Consider the following 26,435-nt stretch of genomic DNA (forward strand, 5'->3'; position numbering starts at 1 on the left):
CATTTACTCATGTGTGTCATTCTATCCTCATCTGCCCACTGTTTCTATTCATCTAGACATTCAGCTATCAAGCCATTCATTCATTCATTCATCCATTCATGACATTTCCAATGCTCGATTGCTAACCCGCCTCCCTGCCTTCTTCCCTTCCTCTCCTCCTGTCTCCTAACCACCCATTCATTCATCCACCTTTCTGTCGATCCCTTTGTTTGCTTAGTCACTGACTCATTGATTCATTTGCTTATCTTTTCTTCCATGTTTGCATCTATTCATCCATCCTTCTACCTGCCTTTTCCCTACACACATGCAGCTGCCCCTTCTGGGTCTTCTTCAAGGATCACCTCCATTCCTATCAGTGGCTTTCCTGAGGCTTGAAGAGAACTGGCAATCCCAAGGCATCCCCCTTTCTCTCCTAACCATAGCCTTATGAAAGAAAAGACAGAGTGGAGAGAAGCCCTGGAGGGGGTGGCAGCATGTGGCCCCCACGATGCATTCCAGGCCAGGCCTAGCTGGGGAGCCTCCAGCCCCCTTCCACCAGCTTGTCTGGTCCCCGTCCTTCCCCCAGTGGGTTCTGCTCTGAGTCTTGCAGCCCAGACTCTGGACTCACACGCATTTGCCTGGCATCTGCATGTGGTTTGTGTGACATTCTACAAACTCAGGCACCCAGGGTTCTGTTTCCAGCATGACCCTGTGTTCTGTCACCTGCAGAGTCCCTGCTATGTGAGGTTGAGCCCTCCCTCCTGGTCCTTTAGAAAGTCCAGGGGCTTCTATGAGCTTTTGGCAGTTTTTTGGGGCGGGGAGCAGGGCTTACAGTCTGCTAGCTAGCTCCTCCTGAGCCTCAGCAGGCCCTGCTGAGCCATATCCTTTCTAGGTCCCAGCTCTGCTGGGAGTCATTGATCTCTTGGATTGAGCCCATTCACCTTTGCGGCGCTTGCTTGGTCAAGAGCCACCCCCTTTATTTATTCAGAGTCACCGATTCTTTTAGTGAATGTTTCTATTTTTTAATTTTTTCTTTTTTTGAAATGTCGTCTCACCCTGTCATTCAGGCTGGAGTGCAGTGGTGCGATCTTGGCTCACTGTAACCTCTGCCTCCCAGGTTCAAGCGATTCTCCTGCCTTAGCCTCCCGAGTAGCTGTAACGACAGGTGTGCGTCACCACAACCAGCTAATTTTTGTGTTTTTAGTAGAGACAGGGTTTTACCATGTTGGCCAGGCTAGTTGGAACTACTGACCTGAAGTGATCTGCGGACCTTGGCCTCCCGGAGTGCTGGGATTACAGGCGTGAGCCGCCGCACCCAGCCAGTGGATGTTTCTTGAGTGCCCACTCTCTGCCAGTCAGTGGGGTTGGCCCTGAGGCTCCAGGGTGAGCCAGAGCAGATCCGCCTCTACTCAGGTGGCACTCTCAGTTTAGAGGATGGGCCAGGGAAGAAGCAAGTAGCTGAGCACATGGATGTATGATTTGAGCTGGGGGAGGTGCTGAAGTTAGAGAGTGGGCGGATACAGGAAAGATAATCCAGGAGGGCTTCTTGGAGGAGTCTGCATTTCAGCCCAAGCCAAGGGTTGCAAAGGGGCAGGTACAGAGAGGGAGGGAAGGGTGTTCTAGGTGGAGAGAAATGTGAGTGCAAGGGCCTAAGGCTGGAGAGGCTCTGTAGACGTGTCCGCGGAACAAGGCCTCACGGTTGTCTGTGTGCTGAAAAATCTGCGCAACCTCTACTCAGAGGTGGAAACAAACTGAGGGCCAGAGCAGCAGAGTGCCCAGTGTTCCTGCCCTTCTACTGAAAGCTGGTGCCCGGGGTTCACGCTTTTACTGAAAGCTGTGAGCTTCGTGTCTCCCCTTCCCTCCCTCAGACCCCTCCTGCAAGCCCTCCTCTCGACCCTACCCCAGGAAGTCCAGGCTGGTGGAGGAAGTGGGTGCAGCTGAGCCCTGAAGGCTGCCTCAGTGAGATCTGGTGGAGGCCGTATTCCTTTTTATTTTTTGGCTCAAAGGTCAAAGTTCAGGAAGCGGAAAAGTGGGGGCTGCCCAGGTGCCCTTATTAGAGGCTGTCCCTGTGTCTGTGCTCCTGTCAACAAGAGAGCACCTCTTACCCCACCATGGATGCTAACGACCCCCTTTCCCAGCACCTGCCCCGAGATGGAAAATCTCGCCCCCTGGGGAAGAGGAAGGGAGGAGAGCGACTGTCCCCTTCTCATGGTGAGACAGGCAGGGCACAGCCAGATGCCAGCTCCGTCTGCTCTTGCAACCTTGTCCCACCTGCTTCCACAGCCTGCCCTGTCCTCAGTTTCCCCACTGCATTCCTCCCGCCTCTGGCCCTGCTGCTTCTTGTTAGGGTTTCTCTGTTCCCCGACTCTACCCTCTTCTCCCTCCCAGACCCTGCGCTTCCATCTTCCTTCTCTTTAGCTTCTTATTCATTGAACAGAGTCTTACTGGATCCCAGGATGTGCCAAGCACTGGGCCAGGTAGGAACGTGACAGAGAGAGCATTCCTGCCTCACGGTGGCCCTGGGCTAATTCTCTCTCAGAACCTAGCATATAATAGATGCCCAAATAATGTTTGTTGAGTGACTGAATGAGTGTCTCCATGCCCTCCTTCTCTTAGTGTCTGTTTCCTTCCATTCTCTCTCATCTCTTCTCCTCCCAGCCCTCTCTGTGCCATGCCCTTCCTCCTTCTGCCTCTGTAGCTCCACATCTCTCCCATGCACATACAAGTTCTCGACACACAGTAGGTACTCCTTAATAATGGTAATATCAACTAACATTTATTGAGTGTTTACTGTATGGCGAGCCATGGGCAAGTACATATAAACATGGCTGCATTTGTTTCAAATGTTTGTTGAATAATAAATTTATTTATTTATGGAATGAATTATTATGGAATGATAGTTACGGAACGAGCGGATGAAATGCTTCATCTTTTAGTCTGCTGTTTCTTTTTCTCTCTGTTTTTTATCTTGTTCAGTCTGTCTGCCTTAGTAAGTACTCAATAAATGACTAAAATATGAGTGGGTGGGTGGGTGGATGGCAGTTGGATGGATGGATAAATGGATGGGTGGATGGGCAGATGGATGGATGGACAAGTGATGGTTGGGTGGGTGGGTGGTTGGATGAGTGATGTACCGATAGATGAGTTCATGGATGAGTGATGGATGGATGGGTGGGTGGATGGATGAGTGATGGATGGATGGGTGGATAGATGGAGGAGTGAGTGGGTGGGTAGATGGATGGATGAGTGATGGATGGATGGGTGGATGGATGGGTGGGTGGGTGGATAGATGGATGGATGGATGGATGAGGGATGGATGGATGATGGATTGGTGGGTAGATGGGCAGTTGGATAGATAAGTGATGGATGAATGGATAGATGAATGGGTGGATGGATGGATGAGTGATGGATGGATGAATGATGAATGGATGAGTGATAGATGGATGTGTGAGTAGGTGGAGGGATAGATGAATGAGTGGATGGATAAGTGATGGATGAATGGATAGATGAATAGGTGGATGGATGGATAACTGGTGGATGGATGAGTGGGTGGATGGATGAGTGATGGATGGATGGGTGGATAGATGGAGGAGTGAGTGGATGGGTAGATGGATGGATGAGTGATGGATGGATGGATGAATGGATGGGTGGGTGGGTGGATAGGTGGATGGGTGGATGGATGAGGGATGGATGGATGATGGATTGGTGGGTAGATGGGCAGTTGGATAGATAAGTGATGGATGAATGGATCGATGAGTGGGTGGATGGGTGGATGGATAGATAAGTGATGGATGGATGAGTGAAAGATGGATGAGCGATGGATGGATGTGTGGGTAGGTGGATGGATGACGGATGGACAGATGGGTGAGTGATGGATGGACGGATGGATTGGTGGGTGGATGAGTAGTTGGATGGATGAATCATGGGTGAATGGATCGATGAGTGGGTGGATGGGTGGATGGATGGATGAGTGATGGATGGATGGATGTGTGGGTAGGTGAATGGATAGATGAATGGGTGGATGGATGGATGAGTGATGGATGGATGGATGAGCAACAGATGAATGGATAGGTGGGTAGATGAGTGACAGATGGATGAGGGGTAGGTGGATGGATAGATGGACGAATGAGTGATGGGTGGATGGATGAGTGGGTGGAAGAATGGATGAAGGATGGATGGATGAGTGATGAATGGATGGATGGGTGGGTAGGTGGATGGGTAAATGGTGGGTGGGTGGATGGTTGGGTGGATGGATGGATGGATGGATGGATGGATGGATAAGTGGGTGGATGGATGGATAGATGGAGGAGTGGGTGGATGGATGGATGAGTGATGGATGGAGGGATGAGTGGGTAGATGGGTAGGTGACTGGATGGATGAGTGATGGAGGGAGGGATGGGTGAATAGATGGATGAGTGGGTGGGTGGGTGGATGGATGGATGAGTGATGGATGGATGGATGGGTGGGTAGGTGGATGGGTGAATGGTGGGTGGTTGGATGGATGGATGGATGGATAAGTGGTTGGTTGGATGGATAGATGGAGGAGTGGGTGGATGGATGGATGAGTGATGGATGGAGGGATGGGTGAATAGATGGATGAGTAGGTGGGTGGGTAGATGGATGGATGAGTGATGAATGGATGGGTGGATAGATGGATGGGTGGGTAGGTGGATGTGTAGATGGATGGGTGGATAGATGGATGGGCAGTCTGTGTGTTTCTTTCTTTATGTTTGTCTCCACCCAGCACACAGTAGGTACTTGCTATAGTTTGTTGGATAAAACATTCCTTAGTTCTTCCAGCTGCCCTGCCTACCTCGGTCTGCTCCTGTAGGGCTTCGGCTGCCTGCCCTGCCACCCAGGCACAATCTCTGGGTCCCTAAGGCCAGGGACATTGGGGCAGGCAAGGGATGAACCCTCCCATCAACTTGCTTCCCCACCTCTTCCAGGAAACAGCCACAGAGCCCCAAAGCCCCTGCCCCCCAGCCGCCCCCCATCCTCAAAGTCTTCAACCGGCCCATCCTCTTTGACATCGTGTCCCGGGGCTCCACCACTGACCTGGATGGGCTGCTCCCCTTCTTGCTGACCCACAAGAAACGCCTGACGGATGAGGAGTTTCGAGGTAAGCCACCCAGATGGGCATAGCCAGTGGGACAGCCAGGGGTATGGGGAAAGCCTGGCATTGGGGGTCCCCTTTCCCTCAGCTTCTTCCTTCGGGTCAGTGGACTGCATTGGCCTGAGAAGAGCACTGGACAGGGAGTCTGGTCCTCTGTGTTTTTCACCATGTTACTTAACGTGGTCTCTGGGCCTCAGCTACCTCCACCTATTCATTCATTCATTCAGCCCTTATTTATGAAAAGGTTAGTGTAGTCAGTAAGCAGAGTCCACCTACCTGGGGTCAGATCCCACCTTTACTACTTAAGCAATGTGTGGCCTCTCTGAGCCTCGGTTTCCTCATCTGTGAAAAGGGGGAATAATCACAGCATGCTCCTGGTTCTGACGAGAGATCATCTCACAAAGAGCCCAGCACAGGCAGCTGGAGTCCTGGAGCTCCTGCTCCACTGAGGGAAGGTCTGGAGGGGGGGGCAGGGTGTCTGGGCTGGGAGTCCTGATTCCACTTCTTGGGATCTGCTCCACTCCAGCGCAGCTGGGCTGAAGCCCCAGCCCAGAGAGCTCACCCTTCAGCCATGTCCAGATTCAAAACACCCACCTCAGGGCACCGGCACCCTCCACTGCCCCAGACCTCACCTGTGAACACCTGCATCCAGATCAGCCACCTGTGATGTGCTGGGTTCCGGGTAAGCCATTAGTAACTGGCCGTGATCTCACAAGTCAAGATACCATGTCAAGAACTGTGACACCTAGGCCGGGCATGGTGGCTCATGCCTGTAATCCCAGCACTTTGGGAGGCCAAGGCAGGAGGATTGCTTGAGTCTGGGAGGCCAAGGCAGGAGGATTGCTTGAGTCTGGGAGGCCAAGGCAGGAGAATTGCTTGACCCTAGGAGGCTGAGACTGCAGTCAGCTCTGATTGTGCCACTGCACTCCATCCTGGGTGACAGAAAAAATAAGTTGTGACACCTGCTATGAAGAAGGGCCCGTCTTGGAAGACTGACTGGTTGGTCTACATGCTAAGTCTGAGGAAGCTTCAGGGATGCCAGAAGAGGCCATTTTTTGAGACTTCAGTTACTTTAAGTAGATTAAGTTCCCAAACGGTGAACAAGTCTGTGCTACGTCATCCACATACATCGTTATCAACCTGGTTGTTGTTTTTTTTTTTTTTAAATAGAGTCTCATTCTGACACATAGGCTGGCATGCTGTGGTGTGATCACAGCTCCCTGCAGCCTTGAACTCTGGGCCTCATGTAATCCTGCTTCAGCCTCCAGAGCAGTTGGGACTACAGGTGCAAGCTACCATACCTGGCTAATTTTTCTTTTTTGTTTTAAGAGACAGGGTCTCACTCTGTTGCCCAGGCTGGTCTCAAACTCTTGGCTTCAAGCAATCCTCCTACCTCGACCTCCCAAAGTGCTGGGATTACAGGCATGAGCCACCAAGGCTGGCCTCAACCTCATTCTTTTTTTTTTTTTTTCTTTCGAGATGGAGTCTTGCTCTGTCACCCAGGCTGGAGTGCATTGCTGCGATCTCGGCATGCTGCAACCTTTGCCTCCTAAGTTCAAGTGATTCTCCTGCCTCAGCCTCCCAAGCAGCTGGGATTACAGGCGTGTACCACCATGCCTGGCTAATTCTTTTTTTTTTTTTGAGACGGAGTTTTCGCTCTTGTTACCCAGGCTGGAGTGCAATGGCGCGATCTCGGCTCACCGCAACCTCCGCCTCCTGGGTTCAGGCAATTCTCCTGCCTCAGCCTCCTGAGTAGCTGGGATTACAGGCACGTGCCACCAGGCCCAGCTAATTTTTTGTATTTTTAGTAGAAACGGGGTTTCACCATGTTGACCAGGATGGTCTCGATCTCTCGACCTCGTGATCCACCCGCCTCGGCCTCCCAAAGTGCTGAGATTACAGGCTTGAGCCACCGTGCCCAGCCTAATTCTTTTGTGTTTTTAGTAGATATGGGGTTTCACCGTGTTAGCCAGGATGGTCTTGATCTCTTGACCTCGTGATCTGCCTGCCTCGGCCTCCCAAAGTGCTGGGATTACAACCATTGCACCTGGCCAGCCTCATTCTTACACTGAAACAATACAATACAGTATCATTGTGTCTATCAGAAGATAATTGTTGGAGCCAGGCATGGTGGCTCACAAGTGTAATCCCAGCATTTTGCGAGGCTGAGGTGGGTGGATCACCTAAGGTTGGGAGTTTGAGATCAGCCTGGCCAACATGGTGAAACCCTGTCTCTATTAAAAATACACACACACAAAAAGAACCGGCATGGTGGCACAGACACCTGTAATTCCAGCTACTCGGGATGCTGAGGCAGGAGAATCACTTGAACCTGGGAGGTGGAGGTTGCAGTGAGTTGAAATTGCACCACTGAACTCCAGCCTGGCGACAGAGCGAGCCTCTGTCTCAAAAAAAAAGAGACAGTAGCTGGATGTATGAAAAATATTCATTTGTGGTTCCCGGATAGATGATGTGGCCTCGTTTGGAGACACAAGTTTAGAGGTGTGGGAGGACCAGGCCCCTCTCTGCTCCTGGAGTAGCTCGGTGATGGCATGGATAATCTCATTCGGAGCTAACCTGGGTTTAAGCCCTGGCTGCATGGCCTCTCCTGGTCCACCCAGTATGTGAGGCAGAGGTGGGGAATCCCTGGGCAGAGCGGATCGGGCAGGTGGCTGCTGGCACCTGTGCCTTCAGCACTGGGCTTGCTTGTTGAGGCCTCTGGCTTCTCCTGAGTTCAGGACTGAGTCGGGGGCTCTTAGCCCAGTCCAGGAACCCCCAGATGCACGTGTGTCTGTGCGTGAGCATGGGTGGGGGACTCTAGATAGGCTTGGGAGGTGGGTCGCTGAAATTGCAGAGGCTAGTGTATGTGCATAGAGGGAGACTCACTGTGAAGCCGGTGATGCTACTGAAGTGACGGGGCCCCTGGCTAAGGCCTTTTCTGGTCCTGGATCCGCCCCGCATGTCTTTCTGGTGACAGGGTCATGAGCTCATCTGATTATAGGGAAGTCTGGGATGCCCTCCCCTTGCCCCCACGTCCCCTCTGCAGAGTTTTATAACCTCCGATTTGGCAATTGTCAATTTAGAGCCCCTGACTGCAGCAGCCCACCCTGGGCAGAGCCACTTCGCCACCAGGTGGCCGAGTCCTGGAACTGCATGTTCCACCTCATCTCTGGGAAGATCCTGCTCCCGACATCTCCCAGGACCCAGGCGCCCCGTCCCTGGGTCTATAACCTGTGTCTGAAAGCCCGAATCCAAGGTCTCTAGTTCCACTTTGGGTCACCTATAGCTTGGAATTGCCTGGGGTGCGCAGATCGCCCCTTCTTTCAATGTGTGTTAACTCAGCAAATGGTCGTGGGGCACCTACCCCATGGCAGGCACCATGCTTGGCAGAGGCCGAACAATAGTGAGCAAAGCAGACATCACAAGGTGCCCTCAAGGTGCTCACAGGCTCCTGGGCAGGACCAGCATTGACCAAGCAACCACAGAAATAAGCACACAGTTACAAACTGTAATGGGTGTCAACAAGAGGCTGTCCTGGAGGATTTGACCTAGTCGGGGAAAACCCAGGAGAGCTTCTTGGAGGAGGTGACACTTGAGCAGAGTCTGAGTGAGTTGCAGTTAACCAAGTGAAAAGCGGAGGGAGGAGTATTTCAGATTGGGGTAGGGGTTCAGGGACAGCAGGTGCAAAGGCCCTGTGGTTCACTGTGGTCACTTGCACTCTGAAGTGACCGTTCCAGCTGCTATGTGGAAAGTGGATGAAGGAAGGCCAGAGCAGGAAATGAGGGAGGTGTCTTAGGCATGTGAGAGGGAGGGAGAGCTGTCAAGGGGCTGGAGAAATAGGAGGTACAATCGATAGGACATGTGGGGGTATGGACGTGGCAGAGAAGGAGGGTGAGGACAAGTGTGACACCAAGGCTTTGGGCTGGATGGGGAGGCCAACCTCTGGGAAGGGGACACATGCAGGCTGGGGTGTGGGAGAGAAAGATGTGGAAGTCAGCATGGAGACTTGTGAGCAGCCCAGCAGGAGACAATAAGGAGAAAACAGACGGGCCACCTTGAGGCTGGAGCTACGTGGGGGTGTGTCTGTGCATTGGGGCGGACTCCCAGCGGCCTCGGTCAGCATCCTGGATGGATGGATGGATGAAGGCAGGCATTTCCTGGCTTCCACAGTTGGAGAACAGGAGTCAGTTATTCATTCAAGAAATAGTAAGCTGGTGTCGCCTCTGAGCTGGGCACCAGGTGGACAGCGGGAAAGCAACAGGGAACAAGGCTTGTCCCAATCAACCCTGCTCCTGGAAGGGCCGAGACTAGAATTCAGGTCTCTGTGAGGCTGTCCCACTGATTCCCGGCATGCAGGGAGACGGTTCCTAATTCCCCTCTCACGGAACCATGGCAGCAGCAGTAATATTTATCCAGGACTCCTAGCTGCCTGCTACTGGGCCGATCAAATACTGATTAAGCACCTCAATCTCCCTTCATGGCTTTAGTTTAGCCAGAAAGGACACTAAGCAGCGAAATGGTCATACAGCTGTGGGGAGCAAAGCCAGGACTCAAACCCAAGGCGCCCGGCTGCAGAACGGGCACCTCAACCCACACCTGTGTCTTCCACCCTCTGGCCATTTCCGAGCCCCTGGCATGATTTTGCCCTGTCCCTGATTCACAGGGGAGTTTTCGGCTCTCTTTTGAAATATACATCAACTCAGGTAACCATAAAAATAGCTACAATGGAAAGAAACTTGCAGAGACATCAGCAACATCAGCAAGTGTTAGTGAGAGGCGTTAAGGACCCGCTAGTAGCAGACGGATAGTTGACTTCATGAGAGGGATTTGCCGGTGGATGAAACCTTCAGTGTTATTGTTGCACCCCTGGAATCTCCAAGATTCTCTCCTGCCTCTCCTAAGGTCCATTCACGCCCACTGTGGCACGCAGTCCCACACTTTGGGGAATTGCACCCCTCCACCCCCTTCTAGGGGCACCAGTGTAAATGCTTCACGGGAAAAGGATTCTGTGTTCTGCAGGTGGGTCAACGCCGCCTAGTGTGTCTTGCTTTTAGAGGTTCACGGTCCCTGTGTGAAAGGCTCTGAGAGGTCCTGCAGGAAGAACATACTGTTGGCTTTGTTTAACCCAGCATTCTCACCATTTACTTGTTTATGAAGCACTTTTTTTTTTTGAGACGGAGTTTCGCTCTTGTTACCCAGGCTGGAGTGCAATGGCGCGATCCCGGCTCACCGCAACCTCCGCCCCCTGGGTTCAGGCAATTCTCCTGCCTCAGCCTCCTGAGTAGCTGGGATTACAGGCACGCGCCACCATGCCCAGCTAATTTTTTGTATTTTTAGTAGAGACGGGGTTTCACCATGTTGACCAGGATGGTCTCGATCTCTTGACCTCGTGATCCACCCACCTCGGCCTCCCAAAGTGCTGGGATTACAGGCTTGAGCCACCGTGCCCGGCCTATGAAGCACTTTTAAAAAATCTTTTCAAGGGCTGGGTGTGGTGGTTCACATCTGTAATCCCAGCACTCTGGGAAGTTGAGGTGGGAGGATCACTTGAGGGCATGAGTTTGAGACCAGCCTGGGTAACATAGTGAGATCCCATCGCTACAAAAATAGAAATTAAGAAATTAGTTGAGCATGGAAGTGCACACCTGTAGTCTTAGCTGCTACTTGGGAGGCTGAGGTGGGAGGATCACTTGTCTTAGCTGCTACTTGGGAGGCTGAGGTGGGAGGATCACTTGAGCCCAGAAACCGGAGGCTGCAGTGAGCTAGGATTGCACCACTATACTCGAGACTGGATGACAGAGCAAGACCCTGTCTCTCAAAAAAAAAAAAAAAAAAAGATTAATAAAAATAAATAAAAAATCTTCCCAAATAAGATTAATTAAATAAACACCAATCTGTAGGCTACAGCCTCTCACATTTCAAAGTACTTTTACCACCATGAATTTATTACACATTCTCAGCACCACTGGAGGCAGATAGAGTGGCCCTGGGTCTCCACTGGACAGATGAGGAAACAGGCTCAGAGAGGAGATACTGACAGACAGGACATCTGACCCCCTGCCTAGTGCTCTGTACCCCGGTGCCTAGAAGTTCAAGGTCACGGGCCGGAGCACCACCTCATCCTGTGTGTCTCTCCCGCTAGAGCCATCCACCGGGAAGACCTGCCTGCCCAAGGCCTTGCTGAACCTGAGCAACGGCCGCAACGACACCATCCCTGTGCTGCTGGACATCGCAGAGCGCACCGGGAACATGCGGGAGTTCATTAACTCGCCCTTCCGCGACATCTACTATCGAGGTGGGGCCCGGGCTGGGCAGGGGCGCCACGGGGGTGGTGGGGATGCTGTTCCTTGCCTGTCTTACCCCTGAGAGCTTTGATCTGGGCCTAAGTGCCAGCATGTACCCAGGACCTGATGAATGAATGGATGGATGGATGGATGGATGGATGATGGATGGATGGATGGATGGATGGATGATGGATGGATGGATGGATGATAGATGGATGGATGGATGGATGGATGATGGATGGATGGATGGATGATGGATGGATGGATGGATGGATGATGGATGGATGGATGGATGATGGATGGATGGATGGATGATGGATGGATGGATGATGGATGGATGGATGATGGATGGATGGATGGATGATGGATGGATGGATGGATGGATGATGGATGGATGGATGGATGGATGATGGATGGATGATGGATGGATGGATGATGGATGGATGGATGGATGATGGATGGATGGATGGATGATGGATGGATGGATGGATGGATGATGGATGGATGGATGGATGATGGATGGATGGATGATGGATGGATGGATGGATGATGGATGGATGGATGGATGGATGATGGATGGATGGATGGATGGATGATGGATGGATGGAGGAAGGAACAATAACTATCCCTTCCAACTTTGTTTCGAGTTTCAGAATAGAAGATTCCACTGGGCGTGGTTGCTCTTGCCTGTAATCCCAGCACTTTTGGAGGCTAAAGGGGGCAGATCACATGAGCTCAGGAGTTCAAGACCAGCTTGGACAATGTGGTGAAACCGCGTCTCTACTAAAACTACAAAAATTAGCTGAGCGTGGTGGCATGTACCTGTAATCCCAGGTACTCAGGAGGCTGAGGCAGGAGAATTGCTTGAACCTGGGAGGTAGATGTTGCAGTGAGCCAAGATCATGCCATTTCACCACTGTCTTCCAGCCTGGGTGGCAAGAGCAAGACTCGTCTCAAAAAAAAAAAAAAAAAAAAAGACAAAAAAGCCAGGCATGTTGGTGCACACCCATCCATGTCAGTGGTCCCAGCCACTCAGGAGGCTGAGGTGAGAGGATCACTTGAGCTCAGAGGGTTGAGGCTGCAGTGAGCTATGATCGTGCCACTGCACTCCAGCCTGGGTGACAGAGTAAGACCCTGTCTAAAAAAAAAAAAAAAAGGTTTCAAGGTTCTGAGATGCAGCAAGTCTAGTGATCACGAGCTAGGGATCAGGCCCTAACATGCTGTGGAGGCAGAGACTCGGAGGAGGCTCTGTGATGGTGAGTCCGGTGCTCACAAACTAAGAGGCAAAAGCAGAAGGGGACCAAGCTCTCTGGTTCTGAATTCTGGGATTCTTTTTTTTTTTTTTTTTTGAGACGGAGTTTCGCTCTTGTTACCCAGGCTGGAGTGCAATGGCGCGATCTCGGCTCACCGCAACCTCCGCCTCCTGGGTTCAGGCAGTTCTCCTGCCTCAGCCTCCTGAGTAGCTGGGACTACAGGCACCCACCACGATGCCCAGCTAATTTTTTGTATTTTTAGTAGAGACGGGGTTTCACCGTGTTGACCAGGATGGTCTCGATCTCCTGACCTCGTGATCCACCTGCCTTAGCCTCCCAAAGTGCTGGGATTACAGGCTTGAGCCACCGCACCCGGCCTGGGATTCTATAAATCTGAGTTGACCGTCAGACGCCTGGATATTAAGATTCAAAATCCATGAATATTATGTCTTGAGTCAGAAATTCTGGGAGGCCAAGGCACTGTTGTTTCCTCTAGGATTTTTTCTTTTTTCCTTTTTTTGAGACAGGGTCTTACTCTGTCACCCAAGCTGGAGTGCAGTGGTGTGATCACAGCTCACTGCAGCCTTGACCTCCTGGGCTCAATTGATCCTCCCACCTTAGCCTCCCAAGTAGCTGGGACCACTGGCATGGACCACCATGCCAGGTTAATTTTTGAAATTTCTGTGGAGATGGGGGTCTCAGTATGTTGTTGTATTAGTCTATACTCATGTTACTCTAAAGAACTGCCCCAAACTGGATAATTTATAAAGGAAAGAGGTTTAATCGACTCACAGTTCCTCAGGGCTGGGGAGCATCAGGAAACTTACCATCACGGCAGAAGCGGGAAGCAAACGTCCTTCACATGGTGGTAGGAAGGAGAAGCGTGGAGCGAAGGGGGAAGAGCCCCTTCTAGAATCATCAGCTCTCTTGAGAACTCACTATCACCAAAACAACGTGAGGGTAACTGCCCCCGTAATTAAATTACCTTTCACGGGGTCCCTCCCATAACACATGGGGCTTATGGGAGCTACAAGGTGAGATTTAGATGTGGACACAGAGCCAAGCCGTATCAGTTGGCCAGGCTGGTATTGAACTGCTAGGCTTAAGCAATCCTCCTGCCTCCGCCTCCTGAGTAGCTGGGACCACAGGTGAAAGTCACCAAGCCCAGTTAATTTTTAAAATTTCTCCTATGTTGTCCAGACTTGCCTCAAACTCCTGGGCTCAAGTGATCTCCCTCTTCAGCCTCTCAAAGTGCTGGGATCACAGGCCTGAGCCACCGCGCCCGGCATCCTCTAGGATTTTTAAAGCATCTTATGAATCTTAAAAAGTTCTCACCTTCAGGATTCCACACACGGAGTATCCTTTGGGCTTGAGACTTTGCTTCCGTGCTGTATCCTGGGGAATATCTGAGGGCCCGATTTGCTGCCCTTGGGTGTCGCTGGGCAGGACTCTACCTGCATCCTCCACCTCAGTTTCCATATCCTGCACCCCGCACCCACCCCCAGCAAGCCTGGCTGGGTCTCTGCTCTGACAGGTCCCTGGATGACTGTCCCCTGCCCCCAGGTCAGACGGCCCTGCACATCGCCATCGAGCGCCGCTGCAAACACTACGTGGAGCTGCTCGTGGCCCAGGGAGCCGACGTCCACGCCCAGGCCCGTGGGCGCTTCTTCCAGCCCAAGGATGAGGGGGGCTACTTCTACTTTGGTAAGGAGAGGTCTGGTGGGGCTGACAGCACTCTGGAGAGGCATGGTGGGAGATAGTGTGGTACTGGTGGTGTCTGCAGCCCTGACCATCCCCCAGACACCCAGTGCCACCCTGCCACGGGCACAGGCAGCATGTCAGTCTTGGTCACGGGGCCCTGGCCTCTGAGGTCTAAGTGCCATGGGGGCACTCGGAACCATGGAGCTGGATTCAAATCCTTACTCCAGCCAGGCACCGTGGCTCACACCTGTCATCCTGGCACTTTGGGAGGTCAAGGCAAGAGGATCGCTTGAGGCCAGGAGTTTGAGACTAGCCTGGGCAACATAGCAAGACCCTGTCTCTATTAAAAAATATAAAAATGGCTGGACGTGGTGGCTCACGCCTGTAATCCTAGCATTTTGGGAGGACAAGGCAGGTGTATCAGCTGAGGTCAGAAGTTCAAGACCAGCCTGGCTAACAACATGGTGAAACCCCATCTCCACAAAAATACAAAAATTAGCTGGGCATGATGGTGGATGCCTGTAATCCTAGCTAGTTGGGAGGCTGGGGTGGGAGAATCATTTGAGGCAGAGGCTGCAGTGAGCCAAGACTGCACCATTGCACTGCAGCCTGGGTGACAGAACAAGACTGTCTCAAAAAAAGAAAAAAAAAATTTTTAAAAATTAGATGGCATAGTGGCATGTACTTGTGGTCCCAGCTGCTCGGGAGGCCGAGGCTGGAGGGTCAATCGAACCCAAGAGTTTGAGGCTGCAGTAAGCCGTGATTGCACCACTGCACTCCAGCCTGGGCGACAGAGCAAGATCCTGTCTTTAGAAAGCAAAAAGAAAACAAAACAAAAAAAAGCCAAATCCTCACTCTGCCCTTTCCACGCATGTGACCTCACTTCTCTGAGCCTCCCCAGCTGTGCGGTGGGAATCACGAGGGGCCCGTGGGCTGAGACGTCAGCACCCAGCTCTGTGTTGTCTGTGCCCTTTTATCTGCTTTGTGCTGGGACCAGCGGTCTCATCTCCAGGCCCAAAGTCCACCACTGCTATCGTCACCACTGGACTCAATGAAATAGTTTGAATTTTGCCCCTGCTTAAAAGCACTCCTGCCGGGCGCGGTGGCACAAGCCTGTAATCCCAGCACTTTGGGAGGCCGAGGCTGGTGGATCACGAGGTCAAGAGATCAAGACCAACATGGTGAAACCCCGTCTCTACTAAAAATACAAAAAATTAGCTGGGCATGGTGGTGTGTGCCTGTAATCCCAGCTACTCAGGAGGCTGAGGCAGGAGAATTGCCTGAACCCAGGAGACGGAGGTTGCGGTGAGCCGAGATCGCGCCATTGCACTCCAGCCTGGGTAACAAGAGTGAAACTCTGTCTCAAAAAAAAAAAAAAAAAAAGAAAAGAAAAAAAAAAGCACTCCTTATGTGCAACTCAGGGACAAAAATCACACAAAGAATTCCATCATCGGCTGGGCACAGTGGCTCTCATGCCTGTAATCCCTACACTTTAGGAGGCCAAGGCGGGTGGATCCCTTGAGGTCAGGAATTTGAGGCCAGCCTGGCCAACGTGGGGACATCCTGTCTCTACTAAAAATACAAAAATTAGCTGGGTGTGGTGGTGCAGGCCTGTAATCCCAGCTGCTCGGGAGGCTGAGGCATGAGAATCACTTAAACCCAGGAGGTGGAGGTGGAGGTTGCAGTGAGCTGAGATCGCATCACTGCACTCCAACCTGGATGACGGAGTGAGACTCTGTCTCAGAAAAAGAAAAAAAGAATTCCGTCATTGGATGTGTCCAGTCCCTCACAGCCTCCAAGTAGCATGCCTGTACCCTTAACCAGCTCCCCACATCTCCCCGGCATCACCCAGAGAAACGTGCAGTTCATATGCGCTGCTGGCACCCTCTCCGTCGTCACCCTCAGAGTGCCACGGTGTCTGCCCCGAGAGCGTCTGCAGGCAGAGCCCCACCCCAGGCCCCCTTCGCTGACCTCCCCGCCTCCCCCCTGGCCCGCAGGCGAGCTGCCCCTGTCGCTGGCTGCCTGCACCAACCAGCCGCACATCGTCAACTACCTGACGGAGAACCCGCACAAGAAGGCGGACATACGGCGGCAGGACTCGCGCGGCAGCACGGTGCTGCACGCGCTGGTGGCCATCGCCGACAACACGCGAGAGAACACCAAGTTCGTCACCAAGATGTACGACCTGCTGCTGCTCAAGTGCGCCCGCCTCTTCCCCGACAGCAACCTGGAGGCCGTGCTCAACAACGACGGCCTCTCGCCCCTCATGATGGCCGCCAAGACGGGCAAGATTGGGGTGAGTGTGGGCAGGGGCACAGCGGATCCACCCACTCATACCCCTCCACACACAGGCGAGGCTCTGCTGCTGGGATTCATCATGAATACGTGCAGGTACCTCCCAACATGCCAACCCCAGTGTGCGAATGTCCCAGCTCAGGAACCTGCCGTGGCTCCCCAGTGTCCCGCCAAGCTTCTTAGCTTCATCCTCAAGCCTCTCGCTTCATGTCACCCTACAGGATGTTCACCGCTCCACCCCCACCAGCCAGGGTGAGCCACTGATAGGAAACTGAGTCCCAGGGCCCTAGCGCAGCAGTGGTCCCAGCTTCGAAGCTGCTGAGTGGCCCTGCGCCAGTTCCTTTCCCTCTCTGGGCCACACAGCAGGGGGCCTGAAGGGTTTCTCAGCCTCAGGACGGTTATTTCGGATGGTTATTTTGCCGAATGATGAGCTGCAGCCCGGCCTCTACCCACCAGATGCTAAGGGCACCTCCCCTTGCACTTGTGACCACCAAAAGTATCTCCAGGCCATTGCTGATTTGTCCTCTGGGGGGCAGCGTCGCCGTGATTGGGAACCAAGTCTGGAGTTCCCTAGAGGGAGGAGACCTGTCCGCCCGGCCCTCCCACTTCCCAGTGTGTGACCTCAATGACCAGCCTCTGCCTCCCTCTCTTCTATTCTTTTCGAATCTCCCTTTTCTGTGCCTCAGTTTCCTTGTCTGTAAAATGGGGGTATAAGAGTGCCCTCTGGTGTAGTGTCGTGGCAGTTAAATGAGATGATCTACATAAGTTTCTTAGGGAGGAGACGGGGAGAGGCAGTGAATGCTCAGTGAATGGGGGGTGGGGAATATTGCCTGGCGGGCATGGTGGCACATGTCGTAATGCCAGCTAGTTGGGAGGCTGAGGTGGGAGGATCGTTTAAGTCCAGCGTGGGCAACATAGTAAGATCCCAAATAAAAATAAACAAATAAAAAATAAAAATAAAAATGTAGCAAAAATTACTAAAATTGCAATTATACCAGGGTCCTGAGGCGGTATAAAGGCTCTGGTTTAAGTCCTGACTTCAGCCGGGCTCAGTGGCTCATGTCTATATCCTAGCACTTTGGGAGGCTGACATGGGAGGATTGCTTGGGCCCAGGAGTTTGAGACCAGCCTGGGCAATATGGTGAGACCTCATCTCTACAAAAAATAAAAATAAATTAGCCAGGCACAGCAGCATCTGCCTTTGGTTCCAGCTACTTGGGAGGCCGAGGTTGGAGGATCACTTGAGCCAAGGAGGTTAAGGCTGGGGTGAGCTGTGATCATGCCACTGCACTCCAGCCTGGGTAACAGAGCCAGATCCTGTTTCAGAAAAACCCCCAAAATTCTGGCTGGGCATGGTGGCTCATGCTTGTAATCCCAACACTTTGGGAGGCTGAGGTGGGTGGATCAACAGAGGTCAGGAGTTCGAGACCAGCCTGGCCAACATACTGAAGCCCCATCTCTACTAAAAATACAAAAATATTAGCCAGGTGTGGTGGTGAGCTCCTGTAATCCCAGCTACTCGGGAGGCTGAGGCAGGAGAATCCCTTGAACCTGGGAGGCAGAGGTTGCAGTGAGCTGAGATTGCGCCACCACACTCCAGCCTCAGTGACAGAGCAAGACTCTGTCTCAAAACAAATACAAACCCCAAGTGCTAACATTGCCCTATGAAACTGCATGACCTTGGTCAACTCCCACCTCCTCTCTGTGCCTGAGCCTCCCTGTGTGTAAGCCAGGGAAGGCGGAGTGATAACAGGAAGGACCACAGATGATCGGCAGCATTATAATTCACATATTATTAAGATGGGCTCATTGCTATTTTAAAGGCATGAGGAAGATATTCATTACAATTAAGATGGTGACGGCTCGGCCAGGTCCCGTCTGGCTCCAGCTGACTGGTTATGTGGCTTCTGGAACGCCCTTCATTTTTCCCAGCCTCCACGCCCTATCTGTAAACCAAGACAATAAGATCAAGAATTAACAAGATGCAGAAGGGGTCCTCCGGCAGCTGGGCTCAGCTGTTTTCTGGGGAGGTGTCACGTGCTGAGCTGGGCTCCGCCCCAGGGGCCTCTCCAGTGTGAGACCCTGACCCTCCTGGCCCCCTGTGCAGATCTTTCAGCACATCATCCGGCGGGAGGTGACGGATGAGGACACACGGCACCTGTCCCGCAAGTTCAAGGACTGGGCCTACGGGCCAGTGTATTCCTCGCTTTATGACCTCTCCTCCCTGGACACCTGTGGGGAAGAGGCCTCCGTGCTGGAGATCCTGGTGTACAACAGCAAGATTGAGGTGGGCATCAGGACGGGGCGGGGGGTGCAGGGAAGGAGGAGCCAAGCTGGGACGGAACCCTGGGTGGGGCTGGGCTGGGGGAGAGAGCCCAGGCCTCTGGGCCCCAACGTGGTGGGTATGTTGGCTGAGTGCAAGAGGAGGTGCCAATGAAGTGCCCAGAATGGTGTCTGGCATGTGAGGAAATGAGCAAGGCTTGTGGACTTTTGGGGCACACAGGACTGGCTTGGGATCCTGGCTCTGTAACTTACATGCTGTGTGTCTCAGGACAAGTGGCTCCACCTCTCTGTGTCTCAGCTTCCTTGTTTGTAACCTGGGGAGAAGGACTGTGCATATACCATGGGGTTGTTGGGAAGACTGAGGTTAAGTTTAGAATGGCCTGGCACAGAGTAAACATCGTCAGCTATTAGCATTCGTGGTTGCTATATGAACTTTTGAAAGCTCTTTTTTTTTGGCCAGGCATGGTGGATTATGCCTGTAATCCCAGCATTTTGGAGGGCCGAGGTAGGCGGATTGCTTGAAGCCAGGAGTGTGAGACCAGCCTGGGCAATGTGGTGAAACCCTGTCTCTACAACAAAAATAAATAAAACTTAGCTAGGCATGGTGGTGCGAGCCTGTGGTCCCAGCTACTTGGGAGACTGAGGTGGGAGGATCACCTGAGCCTGGGGAGCTCCAGGCTACAGTGAGCTGAAATCACACCACAGCACTCCAGCCTGGGTGTCAGAATGAGACCCTGTCTCAAAAACAGCAACAAAAACAAAAAACTCAACAAGCATTTTTTTAGCTCCCCCCCCCCCCCCCACTTAGCAGTATCTTGTGAACATTGTTCTGCACTTTCAAGTGTTTTCTGGTGATTCTGTTGCTGCATGTAAATATGCCATATTCAAGTGAACCGTTCTGTTATTGCTAGTCGTTTGGGTTTGTTTGTGCCTTTAACCAGCAGAAACGGCGTGGCAAGAGCCTCTCTGTGCCTGCGTTATTGCACTAATCGTGATTATGGAGAAACTCGAGTCATTCAAGGGCTAGGAATGGAGCAGAAAATGCTGGGGACCGGGTGCAGGTGGTCTCCCTTCTGGCCTTGCCCTGTGGCTTACTGGGCCTGTGAGCCTGGCTCCATTGCAGGACCTCATTTGCCTCAACTTTAGAAATAGTGACTAACTTGGTTTACATTCGTAGTGGCAGGAGGTTTAGCATCTCAGGGGCAGACTGATTGGTAGTGTCTACCCAGGGAACTGTATAAATATGATTGTGCAGGGCTCAATTATTGCTGTCTGCCCTGGGTTCAGAATTGGAGAATGGTGGTGAGTCAGTCATTTATCATTTTTTGGCTAAATTTCCCAATCCTTCTCTCTGAATCAGAATTCCTGAGGACAGAGGCCAGCATTTCTACTTGTAGGCAGCTATGTAGATGGTTTTGCCAGCAGCTCGGTTTGTCCACAGATTGGAGTTTGGGAATCATGAGAATACATGTCTTTTTTTTTTTTTTTTTTTTTTTTTTTTTTTTTTGAGACGGGGTTTCGCTCTTGTTACCCAGGCTGGAGTGCAATGGCGCGATCTCGGCTCACCGCAACCTCCACCTCCTGGGCTCAGGCAATTCTCCTGCCTCAACCTCCTGAGTAGCTGGGATTACAGGCACGCGCCACCACGCCCAGCTAGTTTTTTGTATTTTTAGTAGAGACGGGGTTTCACCATGTTGACCAGGATGGTCTCGATCTCTCGACCTCGTGATCCACCTGCCTCGGCCTCCCAAAGTGCTGGGATTACAGGCTTGAGCCACCACGCCCGGCCTTTTTTTTTTTTTTTTTTTTTTGAGATGGAGTCTCACTCTTGTGGCCCAGGCTGGAATGCAGTGGTGTGATCTCGGCTCACTGCAACCTCCGCCTCCCAGGTGATTCTCCTGCCTCAGCCTCAGGAGTAGCTGGGATTAGAGGTGCCCACCACCAGGCCCGGCTAATTTTTGTATTTTTAGTAGAAATGGGATTTCACTACATTGGCCAGGCTGGTCTCAAACTCCTGACTCCAGGTGATCTACCTGCCTCGGCCTCCCAAAGTGCTGGGATTACAGGCGTGAACCGCTGCGCCCAGCCTGAAAACAAATGTCTTTTAAGGGACTTTCCAATTCTGAGTCCTGTGATGCTAAAATAGGGTAGAAAGGTACATCGAGGCACAACTGGGCAGAACCTCAAACGCTGAGCCCAGGAGCTTGGGGCTGATTTTCAGTGTCTGTCCGGTTCCCTGTGAATCCTTGAAGGCAGCTGAGGAATGAACAGAAAGAGAAAGCACTGCTGGGGCGGGAGGTGGCGAGAGGCACAGCCGAGGCAGCCTGCCCGGACCCCCCACCTCGGGAAGGCAGACCCCGACCACCCTGCCTCTCACAGAACCGCCACGAGATGCTGGCTGTGGAGCCCATCAATGAACTGCTGCGGGACAAGTGGCACAAGTTCGGGGCCGTCTCCTTCTACATCAACGTGGTCTCCTACCTGTGCGCCATGGTCATCTTCACCCTCACCGCCTACTACCAGCCGCTGGAGGGCACGGTGAGTGCCCGGGGACCGGGCAGGGGCTGGGGCGGGCACCGGGCTGAGTCACTCAGGGCTGGTGATCCCCTGTAAGAGGACATGAAGGTTTAGGAACAAGATGGGGAGGTGCCCTCCAACATCCCGGGGTGGCCCTGAGCCGGGAGGAGGGAGACTCAGGAGAAAGAGAGTGATGGAGGGGGCTCCATGGGATCCAGATGTTTCGGGCCTGGGCGAACATCTGGATCAGGGGCCAGGTGTCGGAAGGGCTGGGTGAGGACCGGTGTGCCCTTGCTGCTCCCCAGCCGCCGTACCCTTACCGCACCACGGTGGACTACCTGCGGCTGGCTGGCGAGGTCATTACGCTCTTCACTGGGGTTCTGTTCTTCTTCACCAACGTGAGTGCCTGGCCCCTGTGCCCCCACCCTGCCAGCCTTCCTGTTCTCTTCCTGCACCGCTTTTCTCTCCCTCTTCTCTCTCCTCCAAATGGTCCTTCTCTCCTTCCTCCCTTTATTTTCCCTTTCTCTTCTTCTGCCTCCTTCAACCCCATGTTCTCCATCTCTGCTTTTTCTCCTTTTCTAACAGGAAAGAGTCCTCTGTCTTCTCTGCACCAGCCTCTGCCTCCCTCTCCTCTACCCGTTTCTCTGTCTCCTCTCCCCCCTCCTCTCCTGCTGGCCTTACCCCTTTCATGTGCCCCCTGTCTTCCAGATCAAAGACTTGTTCATGAAGAAATGCCCTGGAGTGAATTCTCTCTTCATCGATGGCTCCTTCCAGCTGCTGTAGTGAGTAGAGGTCCCTGGGCCGGCAGCTTCCGGGTGAGGAAGGTGGGGTTGGGGAGCTAGGTCATCCAGCATCAAGAGAGAGGTGATTCTGTTGCACCCAACCTGGGCAGCTTTAGCAGCTTTAACCCAAAGTCAGGACAAAGCCACAAACAATGGAGTCTTCTGGTTAAAGAAAAATTCTGATTGCTAGGGATATACACCATAGACATACATATGGGTAGAATTATACACCATGGATAGAATTAATTTTAACCTCTTATGCTGGTGAATGATTGCTAATGTTTGCCCAAAGTGCCGTGTTAAGAATTTTGTGCCTGTGTCTGTGTTTAGTGGGAGAGAGTTGGGATTGCTTGGGACACAGGGTGAGAGAGTCACTGCGTGTGTTACCTCTTTTGCATTTCTCGAAGAGTTGGAGAACAATGAAATTTAGCCGAAAAATCTCCACTGAACACTGCTAAATCTTTCTCTAGCAATTCCAAGGGGCATCACTTTGGGATCTTGTGGGGCCTCAGGATTAATTGCCAGCTAATTAAGTGTTCTTGTTAACAGAATGCTGGGGAACCCTGCTAATCCGCTTGGTTTCTTTTCTGGGGGTCCAGAAGGCATTGGGTAGTCCTGGTGCCCTGGAGGGCTTGGGGGCGTGTCTCCCCCTCCGGAGCTCATCGCCCCCTCCCCTCTGGCCTCTCTGTGGTCTCTGCTGCGCTGCAGCTTCATCTACTCCGTGCTGGTGATCGTCTCAGCAGCCCTCTACCTGGCTGGGATTGAGGCCTACCTGGCCGTGATGGTCTTTGCCCTGGTACTGGGCTGGATGAATGCCCTGTACTTCACCCGTGGGCTGAAGCTGACAGGGACCTATAGCATCATGATCCAGAAGGTACGGGCTGGGGGACCCTCTGGGCTCGTACGTCCCCTGAGGGAGCCACACATATCTCATGCACACCTTATGCACCTGCAGACCTGAGGATGCTGGGTATCGTGGGGAACGGAGCCATGGTCTGGACATTGGGGTTGGGCCAGGGTGGAGGTGGAGGAATGCGGAAAGTGAGAAACCACGTGTCTCCTCTTTGCCTCCATAATCCCGCCGGGGTCTTTAGATCCTCTTCAAGGACCTTTTCCGCTTCCTGCTCGTCTACTTGCTCTTCATGATCGGCTACGCTTCAGGTGAGCCCTGGGTGCCCAGGCGGGCCTGGCGGGGGTGGCGCAAGGACGAGAACAGTAACCATGATGCACTGGGGACAACAGCAGCCTTGCCTTGCTGAGTTCTTTTGTTTTTTTTTTACGGAGTTTCACTCTGTCACCCAGGCTGGAGTACAATGGCACGATCTCAGCTCACCGCAACCTCCACCTCGCAGGTTCAAGCAATTCTCCTGCCTCAGTCTCCCAAGTAGCTGGGATTACAGGCACCTGCTGCCACGCCCAGCTAATTTTTATATTTTTAGTAGAGACAGGATTTCACCAAGTTGGCCAGGCTGGTCTTGAACTCCTGACCTCAGGTGATCTGCCCGCTTCGGCTTCTCAAAATGCTGAGATTGCAGGCATGAGCCACCGCGTGGCCCCTGAGTTCTTATTTGTATGCCAGAACTGGACTACGTCTGTCCTTGCCTCCGACAAGCCTGCAAGCTAAGTGTCTCTGTTATCCCCTCTGGTTGAAAAGGAAAGTAGGCTTAGGAGGGTTAAATCACTGGCACAAGTTCAAAAGCCAGTGAATGGTGGCCGGGCGCAGCGGCTCACCCTGTAATCTCAATGCTTTGGGAGGCTGAGGCGGGCGGATCACCTGAGGTCAGGAGTTTGAGACCAGTGTGGCCCACATGGCGAAAACCCGTCTCTACCAAAAACCACAAAAATTAGCCAGGCCTGGTGGCGCAGACTTATAGTCCTGACTACTCGGGAGGCTGAGGCATGAGAATCACTTGAACCCAGGAGGTGGAGATTGCAGTGAGTCAAGATGGCACCACTGAACTCCAGCCTGGGCAACACAGTGAGATTCTGTTCCTCCCCCGCAAAGAAAGCTAGTGAATGGTAAAACTGGAGTATCTGCTACTGCTGCAAAGGAAGCCGCCTAAAGCTTAGTGGTTTAAAATAGCACCCACGTATTATTTTTATTATTGTTTGTTTGTTTTTTTTGTGGCAAAGTCTCACTCTGTCACCCAGGCTGGAGGGCAGTGGTGCTCTCGGCTCGCTGCCACCTCTGCCTTCTGGGTTCAAGCGATTCTCTTGCCTCAGCCTCTGCGGTAGCTGGGATCGCAGGCATGTGCCATCACATGTGGCTAAGTTTTGTATTTTTGGTAGAGATGGGGTTTCACCACATCGGCCAGGCTGGTCTTAAACTCCTGGCCTCGAGTGATCCTCCCGTCTTGGCTTCCCAAAGTGCTGGGATTACAGGTGTGAGCCACCGTGCCTGGCCAATTTATTATTGCTTATGAGTCAGTGGGTCAGCTGGGTGGCTGTGCTGCCCTGGGCCAGGTTTGGCCGGTCCCAACAGGCTCTTGTGCCTGTGGTCAGCCGGCAGGCCTGTTGCTGGTTACCGGTCTGGCTAGTATGGACTGGTTAGAGGGCTTTGCTATCTTCCACGTGGTCTCTCATCTCTAGCCAGCTAGCTTGAGCCTGTCCACATGCTGGCCTTAGGGTTCCAAGAACACGAGCGGACGTGTTCAAGGACACCTCCTGGCATGGCATCACTGCTGCCCTTACTCTGTTGGCCAAAGCAAGTCACGAGGCCAGCCTCAATTCGAGGGATGGGGAAATGGACGCTACTTTTTTTTTTCGTCATTATTTTTGGTCGAAACAGGGTCTTGCTATGTTGCCCAGGCTGGTCTTGAACTCCTGGGCTCAAGCAGTCCTCCCGCCTCAGCCTCCCAAAGTGCGGGATTACAGGCGTGAGCCACCACATCTAGCCTAGACTCCACTTCTTGGTGGGAGAAGCTGTAAAGCCACATTGAAGGGGTATGGATACATGGAAGAGAAAATTTAATAATGAAACTACCAGCCCAGGTGTTTTTTAAGCCCAACATCAGCTACCTTTGATACGCCTTCTCTGTGATGTCATGATGTCACTCAGAAGCATTCTGGGACCTCAGTGGCACCGCCCATGGGGGAAGGACCAGGGACCAGGGCTGGAGAAACTGACCGAGTCCTTGGGCTGGTCCCTGAGGGGTGGGTGATCTGACATCAATGCCCAGCGTCTAAAGGGGAGTGGCCAACTTGGGTGGGACCCGGCAACATTCACATCTGAGCGGGTTTATCTGGGAATGGACCTGGCACAGGAATCTGATGATGGTGATATTTTAACCTAAGATGGTGGCCAAGGCTCTATGTGGATTATTGGAGGGAAGTGGAATTACAGTTTTCACTGCGGAGATAGGGACAGGGTACAGCTTTCCCCTCCCAGGGGTCGCACTGGAAAAACTAGACAGTGTCAAGCGTTCAACATCAGTTTGGGACTCAGGTCAGGGATCCAGCCCTACCGCAGTCCTAGTTACTGAAACTGAGGAGAAACAAGGGTTAGAGCAGCAGCTCTGTGGTCGGTTCGGTCGCAGGGCTTCTAAGATACACTAGATCTTGGTTCTGGGGCTCACGTGCTGCTTTTCCCACACTTTGGTGCCCATGGCAGACAGTACTAATGGATCACAGAACCATTTTTCTGATAAGTCCAGACAAGGTCTCAGAATCCTTCTCAACACAGGGTTTCACCAGTCACCATACAACTGAGGAGCGTTCGCATGGCTGAAATCTGCTTCCTCTAATCCCTGGTTGCAGGCACGATGACATTCTATGCCCCAGTGACTGATGGGGCTGAGTCTTCTTCATGCTCCCCTCCCTGGCTGGTTTAGGGACAGGTTGTTGCTGCCAAACTGTGTTGAGAAGGAGGCTGAAGCTTCACCTGGGCTTGGTAGGAAAGGAGAACCATGATGAGTTTGGGATGTCTGGAGCAGGAGAGGCCCCGCAGAGAACACGGCTTTGGGGACAGTCAGGACGGTGCCTGGTTTGAGCTTCCACTTTTCCTGTCTGGGTTGGGGGTGGAGTGGGAAACTGTCAGAGAGAGTCTGCCCCTGGGAATAGAGGCATTCCAGAGCCCCCCGAGACCTCTGAGAATGGTAGGCTGCATTAGGATTTCCTCATACATTTTTTTTTTTTTTGGAGATAGTCTCATTCTGTCTGCTAGGCTGGAGTGTGGTGGCATGATATCAGCTCACTGCAGCCTTCATCTCCCGGGCTCAAGCAGTTCTCC

At 52.6% G+C, this 26,435-nt stretch overlaps 1 protein-coding gene across 1 annotated transcript in view; it reads left to right on the plus strand.

Moving 5' to 3' along the window:
- TRPV4 (transient receptor potential cation channel subfamily V member 4) overlaps window positions 1-26,435 on the plus strand; it is a 52,926-nt gene that overhangs the window by 20,856 nt on the left and 5,635 nt on the right. The window contains exons 3-12 of the mRNA XM_039472305.2: window positions 4,926-5,098; window positions 11,235-11,387; window positions 14,193-14,333; window positions 16,328-16,626; window positions 18,733-18,912; window positions 21,288-21,446; window positions 21,731-21,823; window positions 22,134-22,207; window positions 22,916-23,081; window positions 23,302-23,368. Of these exons, the coding sequence (XP_039328239.1) occupies window positions 4,926-5,098; window positions 11,235-11,387; window positions 14,193-14,333; window positions 16,328-16,626; window positions 18,733-18,912; window positions 21,288-21,446; window positions 21,731-21,823; window positions 22,134-22,207; window positions 22,916-23,081; window positions 23,302-23,368 (1,505 nt within the window). The remainder of the gene's footprint in view (window positions 1-4,925; window positions 5,099-11,234; window positions 11,388-14,192; window positions 14,334-16,327; window positions 16,627-18,732; window positions 18,913-21,287; window positions 21,447-21,730; window positions 21,824-22,133; window positions 22,208-22,915; window positions 23,082-23,301; window positions 23,369-26,435) is intronic.

This window comes from Saimiri boliviensis, chromosome 7, assembly GCF_048565385.1.
Source record: "Saimiri boliviensis isolate mSaiBol1 chromosome 7, mSaiBol1.pri, whole genome shotgun sequence".
Lineage (NCBI taxonomy): Eukaryota > Metazoa > Chordata > Mammalia > Primates > Cebidae > Saimiri > Saimiri boliviensis.